Genomic DNA, 19,913 nt, shown 5'->3' on the forward strand with positions numbered 1-19,913 from the left:
GCCTTGTCGTCAATAGACATGCTCTCGTTCCTCTTGTTAACCTTGAAGTTTATGAAATGTGGCAGTATTTGCTGGAGTACTTACTACACGTGGATCGTCAGATGTGGTCGCAATTAAGTCCGAGGCTTCTCACTATTAGAGATGGATTCCCTGGTTGAGTACATGACCGTGGTGTCTCCTGAATTGCCTAATGTTAAATGCTGCTTTCTCACCTGTGCATTAACTTGGTACCTCGCCCACTCGACTGTGAATTACCAGTACTGCTGTTGTTACATATGTACTATCTGTAGGATCTGAGATGCTTAGTAGTCGCAGCCCAAACCAACGATTCATGATCAGCAAAAACATAAAGAACAATGCCCTTTCGACCCAAGGTATGGGGCAAAGGAGGAAGTTTCAACTGTTTGCAGCCAAGCAGTAACCCCCACTACTAGGTAGTAGGTAACTTAGAAAGTTAGGTGCCTTATCGATGGAGGTCGGCCGCGGGTCACTCAGCGGCCAGTAGCGCCTGAAACCATAGGGGAGCCCGCACGCCAAAATCAACCTCCACAGCTGAGCCTCACTTCTCCTTCCACTCCATCTCATACATCTAATCTCAGAGCTAATATCAACCACCGCGATTAAACACGATCGCGCATCTCAACCCACCACCCAGCATTAGACTTACTCATATCTCAGCTCTCTAGAACCTCACTATAAGAGCCTAGCGTATGCTCTCACGTCTTTACAACCTCTCCTCGCTGTTGCGATCGCGCCATACTTAGCAAGGGTAAGTGAAGTGTTTTGTTCGTGTTGGCATCATCATCTTTCATATCCTTTTTAAGTCCTTTGATGCACTCAGCTCCGCAGAACTAGGCAGAATGCCCTTGAATGTACCTGAGAGCCATGTAGATCAAGAATCTTGTGCGCTCGTGCGAACAATGGCCAGCCGTATGTCATTTTGGCTCATGTAATTCACTTCGCTAACACGCAATTTACCTTTGTCCTGGAGCACCTCCTTTGTTTCCCTAGACAATGATGGTCAACAATTGTTTGTAAACTCGGCCATAATCTTTCTAACTTGTGTATAGATCCATCTGCTAGTGTTTATTTTTTCCAGCAATCCATAGGCCTTGGCTCTCCCAAGTATATTCGCAACTCCTGGGGTCGTCAGACCTTCAGTGAGATATTGGAGATTACCTGCCATGGAGACAAGTATCACAGATGCTGTTGATCATCCAATGAAGGATGCAGAAGCGCCTAATGGGTTCAACCGTACTAGCAATACCAGTATCGACGACGATGACACGGCGTCTGAGGATCCATGCGAGGACGATGAAGATCCACCACCTCAAGATATAACCTTCGATCAGATGCGTCGTAGAGGTTTGTTGCCAACAGGCTGTTGTTATGATGACCGGATGAAGTTGCATATGAATGCGGACTTTTCACCCAACGCACATCATCCTGAAGATCCCCGTCGTATCCACGAGATATTCAAGGCGTTCAAGAAGGTTGGCCTCGTCTATACAGGTCCCGAGGCAGAGTTGCCAAGAATTATGCGGGAGTGTCCCACGCGTTATATGTGGCGCATACCTGCTCGTGCTGCCACCCGAGAGGAGATTTGCCTCGCCCATCATCCTGATCACTTTAGCTGGGTGGAAAACCTTGACAAGATAAGTTCGGCCGAGCTCCGAGAACTGACTAGGCAATATGATCAAGGGCGGGAATCTCTCTATGTTGGTAGTATGTCTTATCAGGCCGCCCTACTTTCAGCCGGGGGAGCCATCGAAACCTGCAAGAACGTCGTGACTGGTCAAGTCAAGAACGCATTCGCCGTGATCAGGCCACCAGGCCATCACGCAGAGTTTGATGCGCCAATGGGTTTTTGTTTCTTCAACAACGTCCCAGTGGCAGTCAGGGTCTGCCAACAGGACTATCCAGACATTTGCCGGAAGGTTCTCATCCTGGATTGGGATGTTCACCATGGTAATGGTGTCCAAAATATTTTCTATCAGGACCCAAACGTCTTATATATCTCTCTCCACGTCTACCAAAACGGTCTCTTCTATCCCGGTAAACCCCCCAATGATATGACGCCAGATGGTGGAATCGACAAATGCGGAACGGATGCTGGCCTTGGTAAAAACATCAATATCGGCTGGCATGACCAAGGCATGGGTGACGGGGAATACATGGCGGCATTCCAGAAGATTGTGATGCCTATCGCCAAAGAGTTTAATCCGGACCTCGTGGTTATCTCTGCGGGGTTTGATGCTGCTGATGGCGATGAACTAGGGGGCTGCTTCGTTTCTCCCAGTTGCTACGCTCATATGACACACATGTTGATGTCCTTGGCCGACGGAAAGGTTGCAGTGTGTCTAGAGGGAGGTTACAATCTTAAGGCTATCTCGGTGTCTGCAGTGGCCGTTGCGAAGACGCTCATGGGTGAACCGCCACCAAAGATGGAAATTCCTAAGATCAATAAGGAGGCTGCACGCATACTTGCCAAAGTCCAAGCTCATCAGGCCCCATATTGGGAGTGTATGAGGACAGGCATCGTTCGCATTCCTACCGACATCCAGCCAACGATATCCAGCCGTCTACATGACGTGATCAGAAACGCCCAGAGACAGGTTCTGCAAGCAAAGCACAACATGATACCTCTCTACATCCAGCGCGAACATCTATACAAGTCATATGAGAACCAGGTCTTAGTGACACCAGGCCTCCACCAGGAAAAGAAGGTTCTCATTATCATTCACGATCCGTAAGTCAATTGCATGAGGAGAGGGCTATAACTTGGGCCTTACATACTGACATCATCTCTTAGTCCTGAGCTTCTCGCTCAGCCGGATGTTATAGACAGATCTGTCGACCCTCACAATGCCTGGGTGGTGAGTAGATATTATTCATAGTAAGCGATGCAAGAACTGATAAGAATAGGTTGATGGTGTAACGGATTATATTGACTGGGCAGTTGATCAAAAGTTCGGTGTCATGGACGTTAATATTCCAGCCTATGTCACCCACGACGAGGTCCGTGATCATATTCATTAGTAGTGGCTGATCTCTAACCGTTGGTATAGGAATCCGAGTCTTATGTACCTGGTTTCAAAGAGAAAGCTCTCTCGGAACAGATCCAGACGTTGGTGTGTTACCTGTGGGACAATTACTTGCAGCTTTATGATGCCGATCACATTTTCTTCATGGGCGTTGGCAATGCATATCTTGGAGTCAAAGTCCTGCTCCTAAACAGAGGTAAGTCGACTAGCTGCTACGAGCCTCTATATCAAATTTCTGAAACGAAATAGATTGCAAGTCAAGAATCTCTGGGGTGGTAAACTTTGCCAACGGAACGCTCAGGCCAGTCAAGTCAGAGTTTGATTCAGATTTATCATCGTGGTATAAAGAGAACTCACGAGTCTACATTGCAGGTGATCATGCGTGCTGGGCTGATCCTGATCTGACTCGAAAAGTTAACAAGCGGCGCTTCGGGACAGTCGTTCGTAGCCCAATGTTTGGTCTGAACAAGATGATGGCGCATCACGCCAAGGAGGCGCGGGAGTGGATCCTTGAGAGGGTCGAAGAAGTAGCAGATGCTGATATGACTGAAGATGAAAAGTCATAGATGCGGTCTCGGCAACGATGTTAGTTACAAGTTAGGAGAAGCTGGGTGTTCCCTTGTATAGGGGTAATGTTCTTGCTCTAGCAGGTCTTATGAGTAGTGCAACCAGAGATAGAGTCTGTTTTCCTTACGTGTGTTATTTATTATATACCTATAGGCAGCGCCTTTGTACCAGTGTCATATTTATCACCTATGGAAGTCATAATAACTGTCGCACGAATACGACCTGTTATGTTCCTGGTCTTGAAGCAATACAGTGTGAGTAGTGTGTGTATGTATCAAACGACACTGTATTTATCTGCTATCGGATCAATGTACCTAGGTACTACGGAGCACTACCTGTTAGTAGGTAGGTAAGTAGCTAAGGTAGTCACGGAAGTCGGGATGCTGAATCTCCGACCTCCCTGCTTTGGTCTTCGATTTTTGGAAGCTCCAGTGACCCAACTTGCGACTCGCACGCGTGCTTGCGCTTTCATAAAGCCAAATCACAACGCATCGACAGAAGCACTTGCCGTGCATCATATCTATCCTGACTAAGGCAAGAATGGATCGCGACCGAGGTCGAAGGTGGGTCATAAATCGTTTGCTTATATGTATTGCATCTTGCGTTCTTCTTCTTCTTCATCATCATCGTCATCATCATCTACGTCTCCCATCCTTTTGCGACACCATTTCGGCATCTCCAGCACTACCCGCAGACACCCTCGAAACACGCTACACGGTAGCCGACCACTTTGAGCAATACAACTTGGTCCACACACGTCTCGTGCTGCGGCCTCGACCCAAACTCTAGAGAATATCGACCAACTGAGCGATCGTGCGATGGCTGGTCATATTGGGATGGAGGAAAGCGGCAGCGACTCTCACGAAGCCATCAAAGATACATCCGAGTTCGAGCAGTCGCCTGGCGAGCTTGTACAGATTGTTCGACGACACTGGGACATTGGCTCTTTTTGGCGGGTCACCTGCGGACGGCAAAGCCATCATCATGAACTAGGCTATAAACCAATAACGATGGTGGTGACGACCCGGCTACACTCCCATCCACATTTAGCATATCGCTTCGGTATCTCTGGTGTCCGGATTCGTACCCTGGATCAACATGGGAATGCTCATGGGAACGAGTCAGAACTTTTGATCAACCCATGCCAGCCCATACCCTAGGAGATGCTGCTGGGTTCCCACCCATTTTGCCGGCATTTCGTCCTCATCCACAGGCTTGTCAGAGTGAGGATGTCGAGCATTGCTGGGAGGACTGATGCTTGGAAGCGCGTCAAGCGACGCTGGCCGTATTATCATAAGATTTTAGACCGTCCGCTGAAATACCCGACATTCTGCTAGGATCGCCTGAGGCAGAGTGTACTCCTGCCTTCCTATTGATCTTGACCGTGGCACAATATTTGGTCTGACCTTTGCCAGAAATTGTCATGGATCATGACGGCTCAGCAGGCCACAGTACGCGAATTATACTACGCTCATTCGTCCGTTTCTTTCTTTACTTTACTTTTCTTTTCTTTCTCTTTCTTTGTTTTCAAAGCGTTCTCTATTTCACACCCACAAAGCCTCATGATTCCCACCCAAAACACTAACATGAAAAAAGGTTTGATGATGGGGAAGTCGTTAGATACGGCGCTGGAGAGTCATGGAGGCCCACTCCTCGAGACCGGTCGCCTAGGCGGGTCAGAAGTCCGGTTAGAGAGCGAGCAAGGACCCCTCGACCTAGAAGTCCACGTCCCCGGAGTCCAATTCCTTCTGGATCCGATAGCTATGTGCCTGGCAGATATCCACCACGTCGTAGGTCGAGAAGTGGAGGAGACCGATACCGGCGAGAGCGATCAAGAGAACGCGAGAGTCCGCGCCGGCGGGAGCGTAGTAGGTCTATGCGGCGGCCGTCTCCTCGACGTAGCTTGTCCCGGAGAATTTCTCCCCCTCGTGGAGCGGATAGATATGAAAGGCCTCGGTCCCCTGCCCCTGGCAGAGATTGGGAACGCGATCGTGAGAGGATCAGAGATCGAGAATGGGACCGTGACAGAGTACGTGATAGGGGACGTGACTTCGAGCGGCGTGACGAAAGGTGAATTTACTTGCCCCATGTTGATAGCGAAGGGGCTAACTGACAAAAGGTGGCGATCTAGGTCTCCATTTAGTGTGATTCGCCGCGACAGAACTCCTCCTGTGCGGTCCCCCGTGACAGGTCCTCGTGGTGGTTCATATAGGCCACGTTCGCGTTCCATTAGTCGACGCGGAAATGACCGATGGCAGTCATACAGGCGCGTCACCCCCCCGAGAGAATCTGGAATCTCATCTGCGATCACTTCTCAGTCAGCTTCTGGAAGATCCTCACCACGACCGAGTTCCGTAAGAGCTCGTTCACCACTTCAGTCCCGAGAAGAGTCTCCCCATCATCATGCCATGGCCCCAACAAGGGAGACACCAAGACCTGGACTTTACGATACAAACACATCAGCCCCCACTCGATCACCGCCACGAGGCCCTGCAGCGCTGAGAGCACCTCCAACCGGCCCGGCAGCAAACAGAAATCCCGCAGGGCCAGTATCTTCACCAGCCCTGCCTCCTCCCGCTCGGACTCAGACACCTACGGCCCCTCCTCTACGTTCAGGGACCACAAGCCCAACAGTCCCCCCAGCTGGCCCACGAGGTTATGTGCCTCCAGCTAGAGGTGGGTTTGCCCCCCGAGGAGGCAGAGGTGGTTGGAATCAAGCACCAGCAAGACACATTTCAGGACCTTCACCGACTCCTTCAACCCCCAATGGACCTTCAGCTATTCCCACTGGCCCACGTGCGACTCCGTCAAATACATCGTCAGCCACAACAACGACGCAATCTCGACCGTTCAATCCTCCGACTGGGCCATCAGCTCAACATGCTGGTAGCGCACGGCAGACTTTGGCGCAATCCATGCTCGCGACACTACCCCCCATCATCCCCGGCGGCAAGTTGGATCCTTCCATGACGCCTCTCGCTCTTGGCGTAACTCGAGAACTTGAGCCACATTATCGCAAGCTGAAGGACGAGGAGGAAAAGTTGAGAGATGAATTGCACACGAAGCAAGAGCGGCTACGAAAAAGTCTGTACACGTGGAATAGACTCGAACGTGACTCGCGAGCGTGGGAGATGCGAAGTGACCTGAGCGAGAAGAGCATGAAGAACCTAGCTGGTGAAGGCATGGGTGGTGCCGCATTTTAAAAATATGTGCCACAAGAAGTTAGGAACTTGGCGCTCAAGGATTATCGTTCATGCTTGTATGATTGTCAAATATGCAGGAGTAGGTTCCTGTAAGCGTTGCTTCCATCTGCTTCTGGTCATGAGAAATCCCAAGACTTGGGAGATTTTCATGCTTACATTGGGTCGAGGCGTCCTGCTTGTACAACAGTTGTATGACGAGATAACAATTATGATGAGCCTGTCGTACGTAAAATCAGCCTGTCTATTGCCTTTGGATTGTGAACTATACGAGAGCGTATAATCAGCCTTATAAGGTGCCTCTTTCTTACCTTTTAGTAGTATTTCAGGCCCCATGATAGCCGTGCTCATTTACTGAGGTATCCATCATGCTCACTGACAAGATGCGCCGGTATCTCAAACTCATGGAGATGCCAATATCGCAAACACTTGAATGGGGTATAAACTGCATTATAGGTTTCAATTGCATGCAATTTGTCAGCGTGTCGTCTATCAATATTCATGAATCTTACTTATGTAGCTATCTCACATTAAGCCAAACACGCCACCCCACACAGTCTCGATAGTACCAAACAAAGCTGCCCTACAAGTCAACGGGGAAAAATCGACAAGTTTGAATTTTACCAACAGTCCACGCGGTGATGGCGACGTAGAGACTGAGCCGTGGCTTCGTCAGACTCTGACTGAACAAGCAATGATACTGTATTCAAGGCCAGATCGCAATCCATACACCTGGACAAGCTTCCAGGTCCTAGACTCGGTTCCCAGAAGCCGCAAGACCAAGTAAAAAGGTATATGGCCACATTTCAACAGAATTTCATGAATGATTAGACGCTACGAACTGTCCTCCAGTCTGTGCGAAGCCAAGGTGTATTCATATGCGGTTAAAGCCATCCTCACCATGCTTCGCAAGATTTCGTGCGTACCTGAGAGGAGCCAGCGTAGCATGACATAGAATCTGGGCCACGCGCTCAAAGAACGCATGGTACATTATGGTGGCCAAATTACTGGAGTATGCCGTAGCTACATTAAGTATTATTATGGCTGGTAAGCATGATCAAAAGACAGGGCCAGTTGGAACATCTGTCACTCCAGTGTAAAAATTGAGTTGTACCGTTTCGAGACCGTTCATGCTATATCCTGATACTAAGATAATATGAACTGCAAAAGAGCCAGCAGATGTTGCAGTATACGCCTGGAATGGTCAATTTCTCTGATCCCAAGTGATCAGATATGATACAGACGTCTTTGCTCAGTTAACGCCAGATAAAGACTGCATCATCATCCTCATCATGGTCGCCGTCCCACTCGTCATCCGACTCAGCGCGATCATCATCCACAAAGTCTTCCATACCGTACTGCAATTCAGTGGGCTTTTGGTTATCGAATACAATGGATACAGTAGTACAGCGTCCTTGAATCGTAAGGGGCACAGGCTTCTTTTCACCCTCGGCCTCATCCCCAGTCTGACTGGCAGTAGTACCGGACTCGGCTTCTTGGCCTTCTGCATCAGAATCGAACTCATTCTCATCTGTGTCGGGTTCGGCGTAGGTTGGACGACCAAGCGAATTACGGAGACCTTTGGAGCTGTTCCTTGAATCAGAGTCCGAAACATGTGCCGCTAGACGACTGCTTCGCCGAGATGGGCCATCAGACAGCCTCTTCAACTTTTGCTTCTTTTTCTCCGAAACCTGAGTAGATACTTCCACCTCTTCCTCTCGTGTCTGCCGAAGAGAATAATTTCTTTGCGGGGGTTCGTATGGGCGGAGGAAGACTTTATCCAGCTTCCGCCTCCATTCGTGCCGCATATTAGCGCGGGCCTTCCAGGGTATGTTGAGCATCGTCTTGACCGCAAGATGTCGAAGGTTTGGCAGGGAACGAGCACTATCTATGAGGGAGTTGAGAAACATTTCGGCAGTCTCAACACTCCAATATCGTATATGTTCAAAATCAACGATCCGGAGGCTTGACGGCCACTCTGGCTTTTGATGCGGCAATAGCACTTGGTCGTACAAAGGGTCAGCGTCATTGTTGGTATAAGACCGGGATTCATGATGGCGGAAATACGAGAGGTTCATGTATAATTCCTCTAAATTGGGACATGTAGCTTCCAAAGTGGTCAGGAAGACCATGTCTAGAGATTGGTTGTGAGACAAGTTCAGGCTGCGCAAATGTCGGCCATGCGTATGTAGGAATGGCATGAACTCATCAGACTTGACCTCCCAACAGTTGATCAGTGAGAGATGAGTGAGGTCCTTTGGCAAAAGTGGAAGAAGCCGATCGTTCATGACAGTTGAAGATTCGAACATAAGATGTTGTAGCGATTTCAACTGCGAAATCGCCTCGGCGAGCGAATCAATGACAGCCCCATCTTCATTGTACAGCGCCAACTCCTGCTCCTCATTGACGTCTTTCGGTCCCAGCTTATAGAGCGAAGGGACTTGAAGATTGGTGAAGCTTAGTTTGGTGAGGTGCGCAAATGAAGGCTCTTGATGTATACGGGCAACATCCTTCATGGTCGCCACCGGCCCTCCAAGCAAGCTTCCGCTCCATTCCCAGCTTTTTAACATGGTGTGCGACTCCTTGTCTCCGGCTGGTCTGAAGGCGGCGAATATTTCTTCAGTATATTGCCATCTCACTGTTTGATCCAATTGCCTGTAAGGCGGCTGATCAGATTGTGTAAAGAGAAAGACTTCTTTCAGTCGAGGAAGCAAATGGAGGATTCTTGGTAGCAACGTTTGAGGCAACACATGAACATCTACGTAAAGAGTCTCGATCTTGGCACGGTAATTAAATCGAGTCTCAGAAGGTGGGCGATCCAGCAGAGATGCGAACCGTTTCGCCTTTCCAGCGGTGACCAGGGGCGGAGAACGATAAATGGCTGTCAAGGCGGCTTCTGAGAATGCCTTACAAGTTGTGGCAGTGTTTATCAGCCAATTGACGTCGATGTCATCATGACTAGCTGCATAGTAGAAGATATCAATCCAGGCGGCATAAGGTATCTGCGGGTCTGTCCAGTCTGGAACGATGCCTTGAGGTATTGGCTCGGGTTCGGGATCAGCAGACACTCGTCGCTTCTTCAAGCTTCCTTTCTTCTGTGCCGGCTTTGGTCGTTTCCTCGTTTGGTCCCGCGACTTCGATGTTCTACCAGTCTGTACGTGTGCCGCCTTTGCTGACCTGGCCTGATTGGTTCTGCGAGCTCGTGTCTCGAATTGGGCATCTCCATCCTGTTCGCTCTCCGCTAGGGAAGGATCGGAGTCTCCATCTTCTGAAGAAGACTCGTTATAACTTATAGAAGCCTTCTGCGACCGCAGGGGACGTGTTGTTGTTCGGGTAGCACGCGCGGTGATAGATTGCGACAGGTTGCGACGGGAGGCTACAGGAACGCTTTGTCGTTCAGTTGCTCTAGTTCGGACCATGTTGTGACGCCTGGTGCCTAGTGTAACGATCATGTTAGTGGTATACTAGTTATCTCGATGTGTGCAAGCAAGAGGGAGTGTTTGGCCAGCCCTGCTGATGGTTATTGCAGCTGAACATGGCGCAAGCTGGGCAGGATGGATTGGTCGCACCTCCAAAGGCCGAGTTTAGCGACTTGAAGCTCTCCGCAGTCGATGTGTCAATGACGAATTCAATGTGTCAAATAGCGCCAATACGTAGCGCTGCTATCGATTCGAGTGTATTTGGGCGCGCTGCGTTTTGTTGTCAGACCATGAAGTGGCGGACCGTGTCAAACAAGTCTGAGTGTGATGTCGTTGTTAACTTAGGGTATTTTTGTTGGAGGGGGAGGGGGGCCCCGGACGTGAGGGGAAAGAATGAAAGAAAAAGGAAGAGTTAGGTTTACAAGGTTCGATCAACAGTAAAATAATATCAAATTCGAAAAAAAAAAAAAATAGTCAGTAATGATTAGCCGTATATTTGATGACTATATGTGCATCATGTCTACAGAAAGCATCTCTTATCATTTCTTATATATGATCTCCTGCTGAGCATGCATTCGCTGTCTTATTCTTTTCTCCCCTCGGGGAGTAAGAAAACATCAGTCCCTGATACAAGGGTTTCAAAATAAGCTTAGCAAAAGGTTTCCTGATCCTAGCAAAGATATCCTATATTCAAGTATGCTACCTAGGTACCTTGCCTACCTACCTAAGTCTTCCGTTTTGTCATTTAGGACTAAGGTGCTAAGTTTTCTCTCCCTCCTAGGTAGCCTTCGACTCCAGCCTTGTGGTGACGCACCTCGGTCCGTGTGGAGCTCCAAGTACAGAGTCGCTCTGTCTTGGCCAATCATACCTTACCTAGATGGGCAACGTATATTTCTGGAAATCTGCGAGGCCCAAAGTTCACTGAGGGACCTGGAGGGATAAGAAATATCAAAGCAAATGTTCAAGAGAAAGAATATAAATTGAATTGGCAAAAATTCACGATGTTTTGTACCTTGTTGATACAGTATGACTTCCAGTACCTACCAAGCCTTTCATGTTGTTGGAAGTTTACGTCTCATCCCCATCACACCCAGACAGCAAGCTCTGCTTTGGCCTCCAGGATATTTTGCACTCAAACAGGGCGGGCGGCACGAGAAGCAAACATTTGATTTTCTCTTCATCAATATAGCCCCCAAGGAGATATCGAAACCCCGAACCAGTCAAGGCTGGGCTGCAAGTCCTATACAATGTGTATGAGTCGCCAGTGACAAGCCATGATGACCCTCTTCGTCTCATGATGGATCATCGAAGATCCATGGAGGCATTGTACAATGAGGCTAAAGGGGTCCTGGCACTTCGCCTACATGCATAATCGAGGGTGACCATGACCCTGGAGAGTCTCTTATTGGAAATGGTCTCTCACTAGAGGAGGCCTAGTGCTGAGAGACTGAATCGGAAAATCTGGCTTGAAATCGGCTCATGTCCATCGCAATTGAGAGAATAGGTATACAGCATGAACTTTATGGTGTTCTACGTATTGCAAACACGCTTGCATTTGCAGTTAACAAGAGGCTACGGGGCTCACACTCACGCTCACACAGCGTACAACACCCCGCCTGCATGCATGGTAATTTCCAGCGGTTAAGTCTTTCCTTGAAGCAGAGAAGGGGGAAAAGAAAACTCAGGACCTTGATCCTAAGCGATAGAAATATTTAGGCAAATCTGACATGATTTTGGGGGAATTATTGCCAAGTTTATTTTGACACCCTGTATCAAGAACCGGTATTTTCTTGCTCCCTGAGGGGAGAGTCCCTAATTCGCTCCACTGTCAATGGTCAGTGGATCCACCCCGCTAGGCTATCGCCTCTGAATGGCGGTTGTTGGTGACTCTCCAGTCTCCAGGCATGACGCTAGGAGGGCTATAGGCTCTAGTCCGTAGTAGGGAGTCGCGATAGAATTCCCACCTCACGGGCAGGACTGCACCTCAACCTGCCACCGGCACGCGTCTCTTGCCGCGCTCTTCATTGTTACCTACCTTACCTACCTTTACTGTCAGCTCTAGTCCCGTCGCTTCTCATGAGGACGCTCTACAGGCTTCATTCTCGCCTACTGCTGCTTCATTTCAATGCAACAGAATCCGCTGAAACCCGCCCTCTAACTTTACGGCGCGTATCGGGATCAGACAGGGCAGTTCACAGAAGGAGCGACGGGCAGCGAGCGATAGTACCTTGGCCTCAGCACTGAACTGAAACTACCCAGGAGGTACCTACCTACCTACCTACCTACCACGGCACCTACAGAATTGGATTGTCACCACACGCGACCGGGCTCTCGCATCTCCTCCTTTAACCCATTTATTTACATCCACCTCGATCGAGTACCAAGGACACGCACACAGCACAGCTGCAGTCGCCTTCCCTAGGTTCTCACTCCTGTTCATATTCATTCATAGGTCCTCTTTCTTTTTAACTATATTCATCTCTATCCCGCCTTCTTCACTTTTCTCCTCCCGGTCCGATTCTGCAGTTTGTGGCGTTGCTGTTTCTCACTCTTGCCTCCATACGTTGCTTCTGCTTTATTTCACTGGCCTTTCTCAGCTGTCATTTTTCCTGCCCTGACAAACCCGTTCGCATGACGACAACAGACACACATCAGCCATGAGCGTCAAGGCCATCAACTACTAATATATAATTATTTACGCCTTATTTCTCACAATCGCAACTACGTACTGCGACGTTTCAACCTGCTTTACCAAAAAGCACAGTCACAGCCACTCATATTCTCGGCCAATCTTCAACTGTCTGTCTGTCGCATTACGCACCTTTTCCTATCTGGACTGAGCACTGCTCCTCGGATCATCTCATACCGCCAAGGTATCGCTTTTCTCCGCCATGACACAGAAAAAGCCTTTCACAAGGACTGTTCCCTTTACCCAGCGCAACTGGGAAGCGGCTCATAACGCGAAAAACATGGGCGCGACCCTCTCCACGCCCAAGAGCCAAGATGACAGTGGCCCTCCACAAAAGCGTCAGAAGGTCTCGGTTTCCCAGTCCAACGGCGACGCCTCACTCATTGATACAGAAGATCGTACGGCTCTGCGTGTTGAGATACACAAGATTTTTCACAAGGACTCTAAGAAAGTTCGACCTCTCAATGCTCTTCCCCCAGACGATATCATCAAAACCAAGGCTAAATGTCAAATCACTGTTTCTGATGTGAGCGGTGGCTTTACTCACATCCTATATCGCAGCAGTCAGAGCTGTGACATCGTCTCTCACACGAACCCGTCAGGCCCTCATCGGATTGCTTACATTAAGCCACCTAAGCCATTCCTTGTCCCCAAGGAAAGTATCTTGGTCAACAGGCAGGATGACCCGTCTCATGACTTCTCGAACGCATATAGATTGGACGTCGAAATGTTTTCAGTTCAAGATGGCAATTGGCCACCTCTCGAAGCCCATGAGCTTGGTGTCCCCGCAAGCCAGCAAGGGCCTGTCCAAGGAATCGCCAAGCAGAATTGGATACTGCATAGCGAGTTTCCCCAGGTTTTTGGCAGGATAAAGAAACCCGTCAAGCTCACATCCGGATTCCACCCACAGCGCCATGAACGTCTGACTAATTATATGATGGATGTAGAATTGAAATGGGCCTCGGGTACTCGACGAATTGACAAGACTGCAAAAAACTGTATTACTGCTTTCGATTCAGATGGCGAGACTTACACCAATGGTGTTCTTGAACCTATATCTGATGATCTTCTCGACAGCGCGAGCCCACCCGAGCTTGAGGATGATATCGATGACACCAGCAGCACCCATCTCACAAATGATGTTCCTGAAATGAACGGCACCAACGGCACCGACGGCCTTCATGACGACGACGAAGAAATGGGTCGCGTAAATGGCATCAATGGGGACCTGCATGAGATTGAGGATGTGAACGGAGTACAAGAGACGAATGGAATGAACGGGCATATTGGTGAGGAGGACTCGTCACATGACATCTCTCATGATCTGGAGGAAGAGCTAGAAGGCGACCACACTCCCAACCGAGCATTACGAAAACGGAATAACAAGCAATACAACTTGAAGGTACTGACTGCGCAAGCCCATGGAAAAGAGCGCAAACCCCGAGATAAGGCTGGGCAACCTGAGCAAGGCGAGGGTTTCGTCACGTATATGCTGTCAGCTAATGCACCGGTTCACTTACTCTCATGGCAGTGTTGTGCCTGTGGCAACGCCAACGAATCATTGGACATTTTGAGAGCTCACCTAATGACATACCATCCGAATTATGTGTACACACTGGAAAAGACGAGTCAAGGGCCGCTGTTCCGAATTACTCATGTTTCGGGGTCTGCAGTCTCACCTTCGAAAGAGCTGCAGCTCGGAAAGCCCACAAAACCGCTTGATCAGCAGGCCTACGTTAACGGCGATGACTCCTGGGTCACTTCACGCTACGGTCCAGACCACATGGAAGACATTATGCGATTTTCACCGAAGCACAGCACCGAACGACAACTCTTTGGAAAATCTGGCGACAATCCTCCTCAGCCTCCAGCGACAGTTAAGGCGGTGATTCCACGACCGGAAAAGAAGAAGGTCATCATTCCAGAGTCTTGCCAGCCTCTTTTTGACCCTGTCAGCAAAGCTCGCCTGAAACCCGGTGAGGAGTTACCAAAGCCCGTGGTGGATAATGCATGGTTGTTACAGAAGCATCGCGAAGATATCGGCGAATTCTCTGACGTCTCGAAAGAAGAGAAGGAATACATTCGCAGATGGGACGCCTTTATTCTTCAAGAAAACGTCACATCTGGACAATATTTCAGGCGTGCTTGGGTAAAGTTTGTCAAAGAAAATGCTTCTTGGCTGGTGGGTGCGAATTATCGGATGAACGAGTATGGCAAGCACCTGTGTGTTCTGATGGCGCGAGATGTCCTGGATAATGCTAGTGTTGAGAAAGCTGGGAAGCTGATTGATGAGGCACGAGCTCGATTGAAATCAGATGAGGATGCGAAGACGAACGGTGTCAATGCGGCGGATATTACATTAAAACAGTCGCCTCGAGCTTCACAAATCACAAGAGGCGCGAATGGGTGTACAGTGTGTCAGCTTCCCGTTCTCGGACCTTCTCTACTCATCTGTTCAAACAAGGTAATGCCAACGCCGTTTGACGGCAAGCCACTGTTAACAATTTTATAGAAATGCTCAAATCGACTTTACCATGCTAGTTGCATCGAAAAGTCAGCATCCATTCCGGTCACTCGCCCCAAATGGCTTTGCAATGGGTGTAGCAAAACGGAAGCAACCTCCTAGAGCGGGGTGTCCATATCCTTGCGAAGCATCCCAGTACCTAATTCAGCAAGCTTGAACGGAGGCGACCGAGGCAGCACTGGCTCTCAAAGCGCAAAAGCTTCCCATTCGATGACTACGCGTCAAGCGCTGAGAAAAAGACGTGCGAACGTGACTGTTGGGGAATCTGATGAGCCTACAGCCATGAAGAGGGCCAGGTTTCGAAAAGCTAACACGAAAGCGGCGAGCTCCAAAAAGAAGTGAATATTCGCCTCGAGATTTTGTGGTGGGGAATATAGCCAGACTTGGAGATATCGTGAGTGGAAGGATGGCATTGAATTTATGTTTTTATAGTCGTTTCGGCGCTTATTGGGATCGGGACACTGATGAGAAGGCATGCCGGGAGTCGGTTGATCAGGATTGAGGTAGAGGGTGGATCATTTCAGGCGTGGACATTGCTGGGTTTTCGCAGCTCATCTCTGTCGAGGCAGCTTGTACTGCAAACTTTTGGAGGTCTGTATTATATAACTATACTACCTGCATTCTGCTGTTTGTTTACGTGTGTAATAGATTTGAGCGTGACGATGAAGTAGCAACCATCGCGATGATCGCCTTGAGTATAGCCACGGCCAGGCGGGCATGCAGGGCTAGTTGAAGACGCTGCTACAATGTAGAATCAAGGGAATTGTAAGCAAAGCGTAACTCAGTCGGTGCGGCTAGCACTTGGGTGTGTCTGCATCTCAGGGAGACTGCCTAGCTATATAAGGATGAACAGTTAAGTTATACAATAGTTGATGGTCACCACAACAACTCCAACACAAGTAGTCGTATCAGTTCCGGTCTTGACGAAACGACATCAGTCTGCACAATCTGGGGGTTGTCAATATATTCTACTCAATAGATGCATTGTCGATGGAAAATTCAAAATACCTTGCAGACTGGTAGGCTGATTCGCCCGATGCACCTCACGATACTTTGAAAGGCTACAAGTCGAATACACTTGATATACATATTGAAAGAGCTCTCTAGCACTCGCTAATCAAGTTTTAGGCATGCTGGGCGGTTATCATAACGGTCTTGGCTATTGCTGCAAAAGTGATGTCCTCAGGATGATAACAGCATATATATCATCAAATTGATGGTGTCAGGGAATACTTTGTCACGGGACAGCATAATAGTCTGATAGATTCCAAGATATGGCCGATGAGTACAGAGGAGTCATCTAAATGTATTTGATGTGAATTAGACATGGTGGCATGTTTTCTGATGCTACGCTATTCAAGATCAAAGGTTGGAGAGAAACTCGAGCTTGATTTTCTTGGACCAAGCCTCTTCTTTACGCATTAGCCCTTTTCATGAAGCGATTAATTCGAGATATATCGAGGCTATAAGTTTGAATGCCTAGTGGAAGGATTTCGCCAAAATTGAACGACCAGTCTGGATCCAGTGTGATAGAGGAAGGCAAGTAATTGGTAGAGAGTAGTATTAATAGGGTTCGAGTTTTAAACGGTAAATAATATGATTCAGGGAAATGGCGAATCCAAGTTCTAGTCACATCAAAAAGGAATAAGAAACCCGCTGATGATATCTGGTCACTCTTGGTGGTCTATTTTACAGCACATGACGAGCTATTTGACGAGGTGCTTGGGGGCGTGGCATGTAGGTGGACAGTGTCCAAATGACCATGTCGTTTTCAGTATCCCAAGTATTAGGTATGATATGAATATCCTAGGCCTATTTGTATCGCTTTTATTATTATTTGCAATATGCAAGGCTTCTTGGATAACTGGAAGGCCCTCGGCTGTTATTTCAAGCCAAGTTCTTTCACATACGTACACATCGGGACCAGAAGGTATTGCATGTGCAATGAGCATGGATGGATTCGACTATAAAAAGTTCGAAAGCAATGAAACATGCGTTTCGTATGGTTTAAGGAATGTGGAAGGTGATACGACCTTTCTATGGTTGATGGCGGAATGATGAGGCCATCATGAGTTGGATGAGCAGCGTTGTTGAAGTGCCTCAACACCAATAAAATGCCACAATTATTGTCAATAACCTGCTAATACGGCCACTGAAGGACGCTCAGAGTGATATCAACTCCATCGGTCAAGTGGGTGGCTTCATCATGGTCACCTCGCTGCCGCCAGCTCATGGGTATTATGGGCCCTTGGGTAACAGATCAACATGGCATAAGTGAGCCAAAGATTTTTGTATGGCATATCAGACACAGTGGCCTCGATGGATTGCGCGAGTCACCGTATACAATACGTCACAGAATTCGCCTGTGTTCATTGAGTGACCAGTGACCGGGCGCCATCAAGCAATCAATGCCCATCATGAGAACCCACCCACCCACTCACTCAGATCAGCACATTGATCCATTACAGATGGGATTGTATCGCAGAGAAGAAGCGTGATAACCGTACACTCGAGCCCACGACACGCCTTTTGATGATGAAAATGAGAAACACACCACAGTGCGCATGCGGTGCATGATCAATGGGTTAGTACCAAGATAGCCTCATGTTGTCAGCATCAGCCAATCGCCGCGTTTCCTGCATAAGTAACCATGACCATGACTACCTATCTATAGGTATCCGCTCTATACCCAGACACTCAACAGAAGCCATTAATTACGTCTGTTTGTTTACCAGGCAGTGCTCCAACATTTCACCCAACTCTGCCAAGGTCATCCTGAGGCGAGTACTGACTGATACAGGCTTAACAACACTCTCAGTCTCGGCAAAGTCACCGTGTTTTGCTCTTTCATCGTGCCTTCCTTGGGGCGGTTCCCTGGAGTTTTCGAAACAACTCTCAGCGAGGCCCACGATGTCACCATCTCCGCCCACGATCTGGTTGGATGTTATCCCACATTGCGGCCCCACCTGGTTCACGCATGAGGTGCAAGCCTCCCGCTGTGAGATAGGCATGTACATACCTGACTCAGCTCAGCCATGCTAGACAAGTTACCTTACCTTACCTAGGTATATAACAGAGTCTTCGCATTTCACCCTCAGTCAAGTTTCCGAGGTTGGTCCAGGCGTTGAACGTTGGGTAATTCATGCGCTGCAGAACATCATGCGCAACGCAACGCAACGCAACGCAACGCAACGCAACGCAACGCAACGCAACGCAATTCGAGGTGATGGAGCCCCTCCGTGGCAGGTTTCATATCCAGAATCAAGAGTGTTGGTACCAGAAACGAAAGTGAACAGAGATGGTTTACTCATGACTCCCACTAACTCTCCTGGAACTGTCGCATTCCAGTGGTTGAAACCTCGTTCACTCCGCTTTAGCAGCCGTGCATATAACCCAAATGGTAATGTCTGTCTCATCACATACGACCAAAGGTAGTGGAAAATACGGGATCCCGTCCGCTCTCCCATAGTCAAGCCACTAACCGGCGGATTAGTAGTTGGGTCGGTGACGACCAGCGAATCCCCGCTGTTGTATGTTACTTAATCTTTTTGCAAATCCCATCTGAATCTCTCCTTTTGCCTTGATGTGCCCGTATAGGTATGTGTCTGTGTGATGGAATGGCCTGCTTACCTTGGCCGTTGGCTGGCCTCAGCAGCTGGCCGCGCTAGTTTGTCCTGACAAATGCAGAGCTGGCACTCCATTGACTGTTAACCAATAGCAGGCTTATAGCGTCCAAGGGGTTGAGAACTACTGGCTTTGCTGGAGCTTGAACGAGCGGTTTAGGTACACACTCGAGTCACATGGACATCTGCACAGTTTCTCATTGCGTGAGAGACGATGAGATAGTGATCCAGGGCCACTGACCACCTCCAGGCTGGTTGTTATCCTGACGGGAATGGGCAGCTTGTTCATAAAATGCATGCCTGGCAACTTGGGTTTCCCTAAGGCAATTGCTGCCAACACAACCCATACAAACAACTTATCCGAGCCACCACCTGCAACAGCCTCAAACCCAACCCTAATTTATCCCCTGAGCTTCAGCCTTACAGGACTTATTGCGCTCATCTTCAACAATCGCGAAGGATGGGTCTGTAGGTAATATTGGCTGGCTCTCTCTGTAACCCAGCCTTGTATGATCGCGGCAGCACCAGGACCAACATCCACAGGCTGGGGTTACATTCATGCACATCACATATGACCGTACCGATTGCCAAGCACAAATCAATGCATACTTACCTGCGTCTTCTAGTCACTAGTGAGGGCTCCCTTCACTGTTCCTATCTGTTTCTCTCAGAGAACAGTCGTCAAGCTCTCTGGAGTGATCAAGTACGCAAATACGAATCCAACAAAGGAATGAGACGACAAGTTTACCACCAACATAGGCATTGCCCACGTATTATACTTGAGAATCTCATTGAGATCGTCTAGATCGATGACATAAGGGACTTCTACGAGGGTCAAGTTTGGTTT

At 48.7% G+C, this 19,913-nt stretch overlaps 4 protein-coding genes and 1 non-coding gene; 4 read left to right on the forward strand and 1 right to left on the reverse strand.

Moving 5' to 3' along the window:
- Window positions 1-1,184: 1,184 nt before the first annotated feature.
- Window positions 1,185-3,610, forward strand: FFUJ_09787 (related to histone deacetylase A; the record flags this gene model as incomplete). XM_023568272.1 has 5 exons in its annotated part: window positions 1,185-2,749; window positions 2,813-2,876; window positions 2,926-3,018; window positions 3,069-3,240; window positions 3,294-3,610. The coding sequence occupies 5 exons, from the start codon at window positions 1,185-1,187 to the stop codon at window positions 3,608-3,610; spliced, it is 2,211 nt and encodes a 736-aa protein (XP_023435500.1).
- A 1,587-nt stretch (window positions 3,611-5,197) lies between these two features.
- Window positions 5,198-6,814, forward strand: FFUJ_09786 (uncharacterized protein; the record flags this gene model as incomplete). The annotated part of the gene is made up of 1 exon (XM_023568273.1): window positions 5,198-6,814. The coding sequence occupies one exon, from the start codon at window positions 5,198-5,200 to the stop codon at window positions 6,812-6,814; it is 1,617 nt and encodes a 538-aa protein (XP_023435501.1).
- Window positions 6,815-8,067: 1,253 nt separating this feature from the next.
- FFUJ_09785 (uncharacterized protein) lies at window positions 8,068-10,230 on the reverse strand (the record flags this gene model as incomplete). The annotated part of the gene is made up of 1 exon (XM_023568275.1): window positions 8,068-10,230. The coding sequence occupies one exon, from the start codon at window positions 10,228-10,230 to the stop codon at window positions 8,068-8,070; it is 2,163 nt and encodes a 720-aa protein (XP_023435502.1).
- A 2,891-nt stretch (window positions 10,231-13,121) lies between these two features.
- On the forward strand, window positions 13,122-15,545 carry FFUJ_09784 (uncharacterized protein; the record flags this gene model as incomplete). XM_023568276.1 has 2 exons in its annotated part: window positions 13,122-15,383; window positions 15,432-15,545. The coding sequence occupies 2 exons, from the start codon at window positions 13,122-13,124 to the stop codon at window positions 15,543-15,545; spliced, it is 2,376 nt and encodes a 791-aa protein (XP_023435503.1).
- A 3,319-nt stretch (window positions 15,546-18,864) lies between these two features.
- On the forward strand, window positions 18,865-18,980 carry FFUJ_scaffold11.rrna1. Its single transcript, XR_002792844.1, has one exon. It is a non-coding gene; the product is annotated as a ribosomal RNA (ribosomal RNA).
- Window positions 18,981-19,913: the final 933 nt, after the last annotated feature.

Source organism: Fusarium fujikuroi, chromosome FFUJ_chr09, assembly GCF_900079805.1.
Source record: "Fusarium fujikuroi IMI 58289 draft genome, chromosome FFUJ_chr09".
NCBI classification, from domain to species: Eukaryota; Fungi; Ascomycota; class Sordariomycetes; order Hypocreales; family Nectriaceae; genus Fusarium; species Fusarium fujikuroi.